This window comes from Sarcophilus harrisii, chromosome 3, assembly GCF_902635505.1.
Source record: "Sarcophilus harrisii chromosome 3, mSarHar1.11, whole genome shotgun sequence".
NCBI lineage: Eukaryota > Metazoa > Chordata > Mammalia > Dasyuromorphia > Dasyuridae > Sarcophilus > Sarcophilus harrisii.
This window is the reverse complement of record NC_045428.1, coordinates 160084810-160099480: the sequence shown is the minus strand read 5'-3', so window position 1 is coordinate 160099480 and position 14671 is coordinate 160084810. Positions and strand designations below refer to the sequence as shown.

The window sequence follows — 14671 nt, the reverse complement described above, 5'->3', positions numbered from 1 at the left end:
TAGAAAAGAATCTTATGATATTAACTGAAGGGGAGCTACAGTTATGTGTGTGGTATGGTGCAACAAGCACTGAATATGGTCAGAATACCTCAGCTCTCCTTCCAGATAGAAGACAGAGCTTTCACCAGATATTGCCTAGATGGATTTTATCCAGATGGATTTTACTTGTAAGAAGCATCTCACTTTGGCTATAATTTGTCATTCAACTGCAATTCCTGAGTATCATTTCACCAAAGTAACAGTGTGTGCACTGTACTGGGTTTTCAACAGCTTAAAGTCTGTTTCTGTGTAAGTGTTTTAGAGAATGTCACAAGTTCTTGCTTAACAAGATTAAAAAGGCTTCCCTTAAGTTCTATCTTGCTTCCTTTTTAGAGTCTTGATTAGGTTACAAATCAGTGTTTCTCATCTCTATATATTAAGTTCTTCAGGAAAAAAAAAATAGATTCCTTATAGCTATTTCATGTCTTAGACTTAATATGGACTTTGATTCCTGGTCCATGAGCTGGACTCAACTTGTCAGAGATGTCCCCCTAACTACAGTGAATATTCCATATGCCGCCCAATTTTAATCTCTAAAGGTTAACCTATGAGGAAGATAAGGATATTTGCCCAATCACAAACAAAGAGTTCTTTTTTTAAAAACCCTAATTCTTTTCTATTCTCCCAAGCAGATGAACAAGTAGAGGAAAAATATAGAAATGCTAAACCCTGTAAGCAAGATCATACTTTCTTCACAACCTCTTTTCTTCCCCTCTTCCCTTCCTCTTCTTAGCTAGATGTCAGAAACTTTCAAATCTAAATGCAATCATTCTAAATTTCAGTAGGGCTTGTGAATCACATCTGTATATCAAATTATTATATCATTTCCATGCTCAAAATATGTCAGTGTATCATTATTTATTCTACATTAAAACAAAAATTCCTCACTTTGTCATTTAAAGCTCTCTATAGTTTGAATCCAAGTAAATTTTCTGTCTTCAAGAACTTCCTTTCATATATTGTGTTTCACCCACATCAGACTTCTAAGCTATTTTTCATACTTGGCATTCCTTCTCCTTCTGTACCTTTATATAATTCCTAGTATCCTCCCTTTTACTCAGAATCCTCATCATATTCAAAGCTCTGCCCAGATAACCCTTTCCACGAGTGGTTGATTTTCTCTCCCTTCTCAAATTACCTTGTATTCATTTGTGTGCATTTTTTATTTTGCCAATAGAAATGCAAGCTTCTGGACAACAGAATTTTTTTTTAATACACTTATCACTAGCAACTAATATAGTGTCATGCACATGACATATGTTTAATGTATGTTTAGTGAATAGAATTGTTGATGAGTTGAAGTGAACTTATGAGATAAACAATAAATAAATCAGATAAACTAGTGAAATTTTTTATTGTGTATTAGAGTTCTGAAAATAGAGACTCATTAAAATATAATGAGTCATTATTGAGATTAAATAGCTACCTCTGGACTCATTTCCTATGCTGTAAATAAAAATAGAGTTGGAAAGGAAAAGAAAGATGGAAAAAGGCAGCTGTATTAAGAATTTCCTAATAGAAGTCCAAATTATGCCAAATGTCAAAGAATAAAAAAACGTTACCTTTGAAATACTGAATATCAGTTGTTAAGGCAGACACTAATTCATCTGGTGATATCTGGAGCATTGCAGCCACTAAAATGAAGAAAGTTAATGTATACAAGACTTTAGTCACGTGATTTAGTATAGCATTATATATATGTGTATTCTGTTTTATAACCAATATATCTATATATGTATATATAGAGATATACATATATCTATACACACACACACACACATACACATAATAAGCTGGCATTTTAATCACAATTAGTGAAAGGAAAAAATCAGCTTACATTAACTAGGCCTTTAAATTGGTCTTGCGGTTCTAAAATTTCCATCATAAAACTACTTTCTTTTTTCTTAACATCCTGCAGAAAGGTTTTCCTAGATGTTTGTCTACATCATCTGGGTATTATACAGAAGGTATATTGGCAACCTATATTTATAAGCTGCTTTTAAAAGATTTTGAAGTGACCAGCCAGGCCACTTCAAAAGATGAAATGCTTTTTGGCAAGACTTTGTGAAGGTGATGAATTCTGCTGGAATCAAAATTACTTAGTTACAATACCACAGAAGTGTTTTGGGGGGATTACAAAATTTCAATAACTATAAACCAAAATGTCCTTTTATAATAAACTTCACAAATTTTGGAATATTATATAAACTTTTATTGTATTATGTTTCATAAACTCATACATATTTATAAAATCCAAAAAATATTAAGTAGGAAGTTATGCCCATATTTGCTTTCCACATTGTGATGAAGCTCTGACTTCCCTGTACTATGTCTCCATCTACTGGTCAGTCTCTGGAATTGCTTTTCAATGGCACTAAGGAAGGGATGTCAGAAGGTCATGCTGCACTGACCTTGTTCCAGCAGCTGAAGGTCAGACACGAATGCTGTGTCAGCGTCTGTCAAAGCAGTAAACCGAATGTCTCCAATATGTAAAACTGCTGCTATAATCACAAACAGATTCTCCACCTCCTACACATTTTATAAATAAAGAATATGAACAGTGCTGCTCAGCATACAGATTAAACGAAAAATATTTTTTTAAAAGGGGGGGAGGGGAGCTATGATAAAAATGTCACAATAATGATGGCCCATCTTAAAGGCTTGTTTTTCATAATAGGCTGAATGCTACACATGGCAATTTTTTACTATACTGCAAAATGAAAAATAATATTTAAATGTATATCTCAGGAGATAGAAGACCTTGATTGAAATCTTAGTACATGTGTGAATTTAAGCAATTCACTTATTCTCCATGGGATAACTCATCTGTAAAATGAGTGGAATAGATTACATAGTTCTGAGGTCCTTCCTTATTCTAATTTTGACCTTTCTTCAATATTAACTTTAAGAAAATGATATATGTAGCAAAGCAGTCATATTTCTGCATGAAATTAATTGTTTCTAAATGGATATAATAATGAAAATAATAGTTAGGCAGATGATGACAATGAAGGTGACATCTGAAAGCTCTATTAACTAAACCCCTCAGAATCTTAAAAATTGTAAAAACAGTATCCCAAAATATGCCTGGATGATTATCACCTAAGAGTAGATTAAAGTGATAGCTTGTCTAAGATGTTATCCTAATCAGTGACAGAATGGGAGTTGAAAGTTTCTGCTATTCCTGAAATGCTTTTGCCACTATACTTTTAAGTCACTCAGAAAGTACTTTAGTGTATGTTGAATTGTCTAGGTCATCAAAAACATACATTATCATCTGTTTAAATTTAGATAATCCTATGTTGTTGTTGTTGTTGTTTTAGGGGCAATTTAGTTCTCTATGTCCAAATAAATAAAGTGGTATTTGACGAAAAATTCCCACAAAATGCTTCCTATACCTTGATATTTTAGGTAGAATTCAGGAAAAAAAGGACAAGTTGGTAAAAACTCCATTTGAGAATAAGATACTGAGAAAATTTTCCATTGAATATAAGGGTAAGAAGCAACAGATAGGGACCTTTTCAAAAACGTTATTTGTTTATTTATTTTTCCTATATTAATATTTATTTATAAAATTCATAGTGGAAGACTCCCTAGAAGATATAAAAAAGAAAACACAATACTTAAATAAAAAAGGAAGCATGTATGGGGCAAAAAGGATGCAGAAAACAATTAAAAATAATAGCCATGATAAATAAATCCATGACTGTATGTAGCTGCTCAAAAGCCTCATGTTAGAAAAAGGTGTTTCTAGTCTCAATCAGGAGATCTAGAATAAAGGAAATTTTAGTTGATAGATATAATATTTGTGAAGAAGACATTCTGGTATTCAATTCTTCATGAAACTGCTTTGATACTCCTAGAATCTATGATTGTATCTTTAGAACTGGAATGACCTCAGAGGTCATCTAATCCACTTCATTTATTTTACAATGAAAGCATCTTTTCCATATAGCATTTTTCTCTGTTAATTACCTAACTTTCTTAATAGAAGCTCATCTCCTCACAGTCACTATCCCTAGCATATACTGTCTTCTCATTGTCACTGTCACACCCTTAGAATAGTTGTTACCATTTAGTTAGGGGAAAGAATAAAGAGTTCAGAATATGAACCTTTCTCCTTTTGAGAAACTTGGCAAAAGAGGACTAATAAAGTTTGGAATACTTGTATATATAAGTAATATGTGCCATCCTACATCATGATGAGTTAATAAACAATCAGGTATATTTCTGGCAGTAGTCTTACACTGGGAAAAGTCAGAGGTAATTTAGAAAAGAAATAGACTTAAGGAATGTCAAAGGTTTCCATCAATGGCATTAGATTATTTTTTGTTATTTATACATTCTCTAATGTGATTTTTCAGTATCTATTTTAGATACTGATGAATCTTTAAGCACAAAAAAATATTTTTCCCTCTTTTTTTGATGGAAATATCTACAGTAAAAGTGACTGTATGATTTCCCAAATGAACCTAATATTTCTTTCATTAGTATTTTTTCTTCCACAAATAGGAAGTTAGAACTATTACTTTTTTGTATGCTTGTTGATGTAAATTTCATATAACCTCGTCTATCTCAGTTGAATGTGGGATCTCAATGAAACATGTATGATGGGCACAACTCACCAAATTACTAAATCCAACAGCAATCAAAGCTTGTTTCAGAGTAGCCATTTTCTCTCTGTTAACAGTGTTTGCTGCTATGGATGTGGCTTCCAGTATGGACCTATTCAGATACCTGTGGAGAAGGAAAAACAAAATAAAACCAAATAACATTATGGCTTGGCATATTGTCAAGTTCCTGTGATTAAAAACCATTTCAGCCAACGTTGGTCTCCCAGTGCAAAGGAAATCACACACAAAAACCTGAACATAATGTACCTACTGGTATACTTACAAGAATGTCAACACAGAATATCTGTTCAGCCCTCTAAAAGAACATTTGTGGTACCAGAGTTTATTTACATCACCAATTTCCCAAAGCTTCCTTTAACTATTCATAGTTAAGTGAAAGGACAAGATTCCTTGCAAATCTTTTGAATAGATGACAAGTAATTTCATTTGTAGCTTATGATTATTAAAGGGACTTATTTTTTCCTTCTGGCCAATATCTTACAACTATGGAAATGCAAAGGAAGTAAATGTGAAAGCCATCTTCTCATTTGTATATTTCATGAGTTTAAAAATAATTAATGGTGAGCTGAAGTTTCAGAGTAGATCATGATTGCCATAATAATAATCAAGGATAATGATAAAGTACCCCATCAAGCTAAACTTCATTTTCAATTCAGCATGCCAATTTCCCCAACATCAACATGACTAGATTTTTGAATGTGCTTTTTCCCTAAAAAAAAAAAAGCTAAGATGCCATACCTATGACTATAAACATCCCACCAAATAAAGAGGAAAAAGTTTTCAAATGTGTAAATAATATTGCTCAATAAGATAGCTTTCCAAAGTAGTTTAATTTGGATTTTTTTATTTGTTTGTTTTTAATATCACCCCTTTTTCCTTTTTAAAATGTTGGTGACCTTGAAGAAATAACACTTATAAAGGAAGCTATGAAGTTCTTACTGCTGATTCTCAAAGAAGAGTTTTAGGCAATTTGTGATATTACCTTTAGTTCTGTATTCCTTTGCTCATCATTCCATATGTTAGCAGAACTCTATTAGTAGACTATCCTTCGACAAAGCATGATTAACACTTTAATTTCTATTAACCTGTTCATATTCAGTAGTAATCATTTCCTTCAAAATAACTTCTTTTGCTTTCTCATTTTTAAACATTAAAACTACTATAGATATCTTCCATTTGTGTTACATAGAAAATAGACAATGCTATCTCTTTTATTTTTAAAAAATAATTTCAAAATCTCTTTGATTATCTCTTAATTCAAAGATCCAGAATCATCAATGGTCAGAACTTAAAAAGAACAAAAGTAGATGAAAGAAATTAAAGAAAGGATGTAAGAGAAATGTATATATTTCTACTTATTCTTTCCTATAAAATTACAAGAATAGAAATATAAAAGACTGTAGAAGCCCAATAGGATAATTTTTAAAATATATTTCAGATGAGAAAACTGGGGTCTAGAAAGCTAAATGATTTGCCTAAGGACCTACATGTACTTGTGATGGTATTATGAACCCAAATTCTTTATAATCAGTCAGTGTTCCTTCTATTATCCAGATGGAATAAGTCTTAGTGCACATATAGTCCAATACAGTCCTTTCAGAAAAAAAAAAAAAAAAAGAGTTTCTGGTGGGCAGAAATCAGAAGTAATTTACTTAAGACAGTACACTTGACTTTTTTTTTAAGAGGCTGGGTTCAAATCTTAGCTTTGCTACTTATTACATGTGTGATATTAACTTTCCTTAACTTTATCTGAAAAATAAAAAAGGATTGGACAAAATAGCCAGAGGATTTGTGTCACTTCAAGATCTGGGAATGTCTAAAAATCTCTAACACCTGAAATTCTACTCCTTTTCTATCATAAACTTTATAGAGATATATAGTTATTGGACCCCAATGATGCCTTAAATTCTGCTTAATTAGTGAATTCCTTTTATTTATTCAGAATTAGATCGATAATGGTATTTTTCACTGATTCATCTTTCTTCTGAGAGGTGAAATTATGATCAAGGAAGTCAGGAATGTATCTTTTTCTTTTTGCTTTTAGTGGATAAAGATCTTCTCTGTAGCTTCCTTGATCTCTTTAGATACTTCCTCTAACTTCTTGGGTCTCTGTTTTCCTAAAACAAAGGTGTGGTATAAGTGATCTTTAAATCTACAATCCTATGACATAGCTATTCAATGACAAATGCAAACATCAAACAGATCACCTGTTCTTTTTTTCAGTTACATGATCTGTTCCTTAATCTTGTCGTTGGGTTTGATGATTATACTTGTTTTAGGAAAGGTACTTGTGCTTGTTTCACACATTGCTGAAAAAGTAAAGCTTTGGAAAGAGTTTAAATTGTGGAGGATTTTATTAAATCCCTTTGCATCACTGCCCACCAGAAGCTTTTCTGTTTCTGACTCATCACAAAATAAATATCTATACCAAATGGAAGACAGTTGTCATTTGGGTCAAGGATATAGGAGACAAAGATGGTGGGAACTTATTATAGATGGGCTATACTGAAAGAGGAAATGTGGTGAGTTCCTAATAGTAACACAGAGGAATTATATGCATTCCCACACAATTGAACTTATTTCTGTGCTGAATTCATTATTCTATTCACAAGGCTGAGCAAACACAAGTTATATTCCTAACTAAAAGCATACATGTCTGTGCAACTTACAAGATCAATTACAAAAGTGATTTAAAACAAGTATGATTGTAATGTTGGGCTTTAACTCTCCATGGATAATATTGAAGATTTTTATCCACTAGATAAATTCTTCACTTGCCTTGCTAATAATTTCAACTTTCAGAAGGAAGAGGAATCTGTGAAAAATACTACTATGGACCTGATTATGAACCAATCTTTGCATATTTAACCAATAACTCACCTTCACAAAAAGAGTGTGATATAAACATTTAACAAGAAACTTTCTGAGGGGGAAGAGGAAAAATACATGTATTATACACTTTAAAGCATTGCTAACATTTTTTCCATCACTTTCTTAAGCCTAGACAAACAACAAAACAATAAACAAAGACCTAATTTATAGCATTTGACTATTTCCCAATTGTTAATGTTTATATAAAAAAAAATTATCCTCAGTTGAACCAGTTCAAGCTGGCTCCAGATTCCCTTGGTCCCTTCAGTGAGAGGATAGTTAAGATGTAAAGTCCTGAAATCACTGGGAACAAAGTTGTCTCCAGAAAATTGGGACTTTCGTGAACAAAATTCTGAACATTATACTAATATCATTCTCCTTGAAAGAAATTATACTATTTTGGTATGATTTTTTCTTAGGGAAGGAATGCCAATATGAAGTGATCACTTTTTCCCTTTCTAAGTACTTGCTCACAAACTGTTCCAATAATAATCATTCTTAAAATTTTCCTGAAATTAAAATCAAGTTCACCAACCAATATATGGCTAAAAACAATACAAACCAAAACCAAAACTAAAAGCAAAACGTGAAACAAATTCTGATAGTCTTCTCCTGTAACCTGGTCAACTTATATGTGTCTAGCTTTGGGCATGCCATTTTAAAAGTGAGTTCAAGGAATTAAACTTATTTATAAAAAGACAACCATGGTGGTGATGACATTCAAATTATATATATATATATATATATATATATATATATATATATATATATATAAAAGTTAATAAATATAAAAAGCATAGTTGTAAACATACACACATATGCATAAACATGCATGTGCATGCAACATAAGCACATACCTGTGTGTACATACATGTACATGCATATATGCATGCGTGTCCACATGTGTATGTCTATATGGATATGTATTAAAGAGACATATTTAGGGTCAAAATAAGTAAGGAAGAAATTCGAGTTAATAGTGAAATGAGATTTCTCATGGAACTAGTGTATTCATCATTACTAAAGGGCTTTAATAATCCAGATGTCTATTTGTCAGAGATATGAATGTCCAGAGCCTCTTCAATTATCTATCAATTCAAAGAGACTGAATTTTCTGGCATTGAAATATGTATATTTATTTTTTTTAAATAGTATCCCTACTACTTTCCTGAGCAGCTACCTACCTTCCCTTCTCTTATGATCATGATTTGAAATAAAAATTATAAAAAGAATTCATAAAGAAAACATAAACAAAATTGACATCACACTAGCAAAGTTTTGCCCTAAACTTTTTTAAAAAATACTGTTTTTGTTAATGGCTCTTTGGGATTTTGTTTTGTTCAAGTTTTCTTTTATAGCCTGAAATCTGGTGAAAAGATGACTCAGCAAAGAACATGATGTTTCATGCAGCTAATTTGGGATTCCAGATACTATTATCCACCTCGTTGGTGTCATTAGTGTGTTCTTTTTCTACAAATAGATCTATTAAGAAATATCAACAGAACTATACCTCAAAATAGGAGGCTCAAGGTATACCAGGGTAATGTCAATTTGACTTTTTTTTTTAACAGAAAATGGAAAGTGTCCATTTAACTATTTCTTGACATAGTGTAAGTGCTGAAGAATAAATAAGCATACCAAAGCCTATCTTATACTACACTTCATAAAAAATTCGATTAATTCATTCTTAAGAGAAAATGGTAAATGTGTGAATTTTCACATTTTCAATTTTCATTGTTAGAGCATATTAAAGCTGCAAGAGACTTTGGAGTTTTCCTGGTCTAACCTCCTCTTATTATTGTTTTATATGTAAAACAATTTATTTTAACATTTGTTTGTAAAACATTGAGTTCCAGCTTTTTTCCTTACTTTCTACACTCACTCCCCATTAAGAAGGCACATGTGAAATTATGCAAAATATTTCCATAAAAGTCATGTTGCATAAGAAAACATACCCCCCCCCCCAAAAAAAAAACCTTCAAGAAAAATAAAGCAAAAATGAAAAAAAGTTTCCTTCAATCTCTATTTAGACACAACCACTTTTTTCTCTGGGTATGAATAGCATTTTTCATCATAAGTTCTTCAGAGTAGTTTTGGATCATTGTATTGCTGATGATAATAATCATTCACAGCTGATCATGATACAACATTGTTATATTTTGTATACAATGCATTTTACTTTACTCCATTCATGTAGGACTTTTCACAACCTCCTCTTCTTACACAGAAATAGACTTTATCCCAGTAAGGTAAGAGAATTGGCCATGTGGTTGGGTAAATTGTGGTATATGAATGTTATGGAATATTATCGTTCTGTAAGAAATGACCAGCAGGATGAATACAGAGCTTGGAGAGGCTTGGAGAGACTTACATGAACTGATGCTAAGTGAAATGAGCGGAACCAGGAGATCATTATATACTTCAACAAAGATACTGTATGAAGATGTATTCTGATGGAAGCGGATTTCTTTGACAAAGATACCTAATTCAGTTTCAATTGATCAATGATGGACAGAAGCAGCTACACCCAAAGAAAGAACACTGGGAAATAAATGTAAACTTTGCATTTTTGTTTTTCTTCCTGGGTTATTTTTACCTTCTGAATCCAATTCTCCCTGTGCAACAAGAGAACTGTTTGGTTCTGCACACATATATTGTATCTAGGATATACTGCAACATATTCAACATATATAGGACTGCTTGCCATCTAGGGGAGGGGGTGGAGGGAGAAGGGGAAAATCGGAACAGAAGTGAGTGCAAGGAATAATGTTGTAAAAAAAAAAATTACCCTGACATGGGTTCTGTCAATAAAAAGTTATTATAATTAAAAAAGAGAAAGAGAGAGAGAGAGAGAGAGAGAGAGAGAGAGAGAGAGAGAGAGAGAGAATTGGCCGTGGTCATAGATCTAGTTGATGGCAAATTCTAAAGTCAAATTTAGTGTATCAGTCTCTCAGTACTGTGTAGTCTCCCTAAGAACTCTGGATCATTTTTTTCTCTTAAATTTCCAGAGTATTTTTATAACTTTATAAAACTGTTGAAATGATCAAAAGAGACTAGGTTATTTGGAGGTAAATATAATTCTTATAATGGAAGCAGGTCATGTATAATGCATGTAGGTTAGAAGTGAATAGCAAACCATGAAAAATATTAAGAAATATTTTGATGAATTGTAGCAAATGTGATTAAGTAAGGGAAATTGTTCCTTACAATAGATAATTGATATATCTAAATGTTGAGCTTATGTTACAACTCATTTATAGTAAAAATTGGTGTCATTTTCTATGATATGTAAAAGATGGAATGATATTATATAGATATGATGACCAGTTCTGATGGACCAGGCCATCCTCAGCAACGAGATCAACCAAATCATTTCTAATGGAGCAGTAATGAACTGAACTAGCTATGCCCAGAAAAAGAACTCTGGGAGATGACTAAAAACCGTTACATTGAATTCCCAATCCCTATATTTATGCACACCTGCATTTTTGATTTCCTTCACAAGCTAATTGTACAATATTTCAGAGTCTGATTCTTTTTCTACAGCAAAATAATGTTTTGGTCAGGTATACTTATTGTGTATCTAATTTATATTTTAATATACTTAACATCTACTGGTCATCCTGCCATCTAGGGGAGGGGGTGGGGGGGTAAGAGGTGAAAAATTGGAACAAGAGATTTGGCAATTTGTTAATGCTGTAAAGTTACCCATGTATATATCCTGTAAATAAAAGGCTATTAAATAAAAAAAAAAGTGTATCTATACCTCTAGCTACATAGATAGTACTTCATAAGATGTGTTTTATGAAGTAATAATAGCATCTCTCACTAGTTGTTGAGAAAAAAACTTGAAAATATGTCTAAATATTTCTAAAGTGTCTTTTAATCAATAAAATGTTATTATGATGATTAGTTATCATGATCATTATAATAAGTCTCATAACTTTCCTCTATTTTATTGTTAAATTCCTAGAGTTGTCTATTATACCTCCACTTTCTAGATATTCTCTTGCCATCTCTTGTAACCTGGTTTACTGATCTTCTGAAACAACGTACCAAAGATAAGCAATAACCTCTGCTATTAAATATGATGGTTTTTCTCAGTCTTCTTCCTCCTTCCTTCCTTCCTCCATCTTTGAAATTAAATATTCTCCTCTATTAACTATTGTGGTCCTTCTTTAACTGTTCCATATGGATATTTTTCAGATCAAAGTGTGATTAGGCAGATCGCTTTTCTTGGCTTTTCCCTCTCTTTCCTTATACTGTCTTTTGTCAATCCCTTTGGCTCCCATTGGTTCAATGATCATTTCTCTGCAAATGATCCTCAAATCTATATATTCAGCCCTGATCTCTGTCTTGAGCTACAGTCCCACACTGTCAACTTCCTTTATACATACTCAACTAATTATCCCTTTAGCATCTAAAACTAAATGCCCAAAGTAGAACTCATGTGCCCTGATTGAACTTGTCCTTCCTTTATTCATCCCTTTTTCAATTGAAGACCCTATTCTTCTCCCAATTATCCAGATTTTTAACCTTTGAATATTCTTGATTCCTCGCTTTCTCTCAACTACCATATTTGATCAATTCCAGATCTTACATATAATTCCTTTTCTCTACTTATGTATTCACTATCCATGTTCAAGTCCTCTTTACATTTGTAGTTGGCTATTCTAATCAATGTCTCCCTGCTTCCTATTGCCCTGTGTCTCAATCCATATAGTTGTTAATAGCAATCTTCATAAGGTTGATCACTGGCACTCCCATGATTAAAAAATAAGCTCAAAGAGATTCCTATTGCCTCTAGAAAAAAAAAAAAAATGAAAAAAAAAAAAAAACTACAGTAAGCACTTATAATGAGTTGATTGCTTGATTTGTTGGTTTGATGGCAGTTTTCATTTGTTCTTCAAGAGAGCCAAAATGATATCACTGTTAGAGTCAAGATACAGTATGTCTGACTGTGGCTGATTAGGCCAATATAAGTTCAAGATGCTCTGCAACAGTTTGGGCACAGTCTTTGATTGTGAGTTCTCTAAATTTGCACACCCAGAGTCTTTTTTGAGCTACTTCACAATGTGAAAACACTGGGGATACATGTACAAAAGCCAACCACTACCTGCCCTAAGAATTTTCCTTTTTAATAGGGAAAAAATCAAAATAGAGGAAATATTTTGGAAAGGAAAGCTAGAGGAATATTGTCTTTAAAAATAAAGCACTTAATTGATATTTCCTTTCTAGAAGTAGTGGCAGTGCTGATTCAATTATGGTTATCATAACAGTAACTGGAAGAAGATAAGGGATAAGTTGGAAAAGTCATTTTGAAAAAAGAAAACAATAAAATCAAAGTCCTAATCCTAGGAATTTTGCTACTTTCACTATTTTTAAAAATATTGCTCATCTCCTATCTGTATTCTAGTCAAACTGTACAGTTGACTGTTCTGAGAATTCAGCATTCTGTTTCCTATATTTGTACATTCAAGGAAGAGATTACAAAGGCCTAGAATATGCAGTTCCTTCAACTATCTCTCAGAATTCTCATCTTCTTTGGGGCAATTTTACTTCCTAAACTTTACTAAACACCTTTATGCCATAACTCTGCAGTCAGATAATCAATAAACATTTATCAAGAGATTACTATGTTCTAGACAGCTAGATGGTTTAGCTAGATCATGGATACATCATTGGTCCCAGAGTCAGGAAGACCTGAGTTCAAATGTGGCTTCAGACACTTCAGATTGTGAGATCCTAGGCAAATCTTAATATGTGCTTGCCTTAATTCATTGAAGAAGGAAATGGCAAACCACTCCATTATCTTTGTCAAGAAAATCCCATGGACAGTACTAATATTCTATAGTCCATTGGGTCACAAAGAGTCCCTGGTGATTGAAAAAACTGAGTAACAAAGTTCTAGACACTGTATTAATCACTCACTTTAGCAAAGGTCAAATCTACCTCTTTTTATAATGCTTGCCTTTTTATCTCAAAACAAACAAAAAACAGTGATGCTTTCCCCCCTCACAATCTTTGCATCTTCATATACCCAAGCTAAAGGAGACATGCCCTACAACTTCTGAGTTGCTGCATTCCTGTTCTGTTAATATTGAGGACCAAAGGAAAAACTTCATTACAGGATTCCTATGCATAAGACAATAGTACAACACACTATATTTGTAGGTGTTTGAATACAACCTTTTATATGGCCAATTATAAAAATGAAGTCTCTATAAGCACAATTATATGTGGGTGTACACATACACATACATATGTGTGTGTATGTATATGTATGTGTGTATATATATATGTGTGTGTGTGTTTATATTATTTCCAGTTACTGTTATGTAAACCATAATTTGATCAATACTATCACTTCTAGAAAGAAAATTTTATGCATTGTTGGTGGAGTTGTGAACGAATCCAACCATTTTGGAGAGTAGTTTGGAACTATGCTCAAAAAGTTATCAAACTGTGCATACCCTTTGATCCAGCAGTGTTACTACTGGGATTATATCCCAAAGATCCCAAAGAGATTATAAAGAAGGGAAAGGGACCTGTATGTGCACGAATGTTTGTGGCAGCCCTTTTTGTAGTGGCTAGAAACTGGAAACTGAATGGATGTCCATCAGTTGGAGAATGGCTGAATAAATTGTGGTATATGAATATTATGGAATATTACTGTTCTGTAAGAAATGACCAACAGGATGATTTCAGAAAGGCCTGGAGAGACTTACACGAACTGATGCTGAGTGAAATGAGTAGGACCAGGAGATCATTATATACTTCAACAACAATACTATATGATGACCAGTTCTGATGGACCTGGCCATCCTCAGCAAGGAGATCAACCAAATCATTTCCAATGGAGCAGTAATGAACTGAACCAGCTATGCCCAGAGAAAGAACTCTGAGAGATGACTAAAAACCATTACATTGAATTCCCAATCCCTATATTTATGCCTACCTGCATTTTTGATTTCCTTCACAAGCTAATTGTACAATTATTTCAGAGTCTGATTCTTTTTATACAGCAAAATAACGGTTTGGTCATGTATACTTATTGTGTATCTAATTTATATTTTAATATATTTAACATCTACTGGTCATCCTGCCATCTGGGGGAGGGGGTGGGG

General features: G+C 32.7%; 1 protein-coding gene and 1 long non-coding RNA gene across 2 annotated transcripts in view; one reads left to right on the top strand and one right to left on the bottom strand.

Annotated features, from left to right (window-relative positions):
• MYO16 (myosin XVI) overlaps window positions 1–14671 on the bottom strand; it is a 713480-nt gene that overhangs the window by 320167 nt on the left and 378642 nt on the right. The window contains exons 17-19 of the mRNA XM_031958702.1: window positions 4665–4776; window positions 2451–2568; window positions 1602–1673 (exon numbers count right to left, since the gene is read on the bottom strand). Of these exons, the coding sequence (XP_031814562.1) occupies window positions 1602–1673; window positions 2451–2568; window positions 4665–4776 (302 nt within the window). The remainder of the gene's footprint in view (window positions 1–1601; window positions 1674–2450; window positions 2569–4664; window positions 4777–14671) is intronic.
• LOC116422280 overlaps window positions 1–14671 on the top strand; it is a 68079-nt gene that overhangs the window by 45484 nt on the left and 7924 nt on the right. The gene's annotated exons all lie outside the window — the stretch shown is intronic.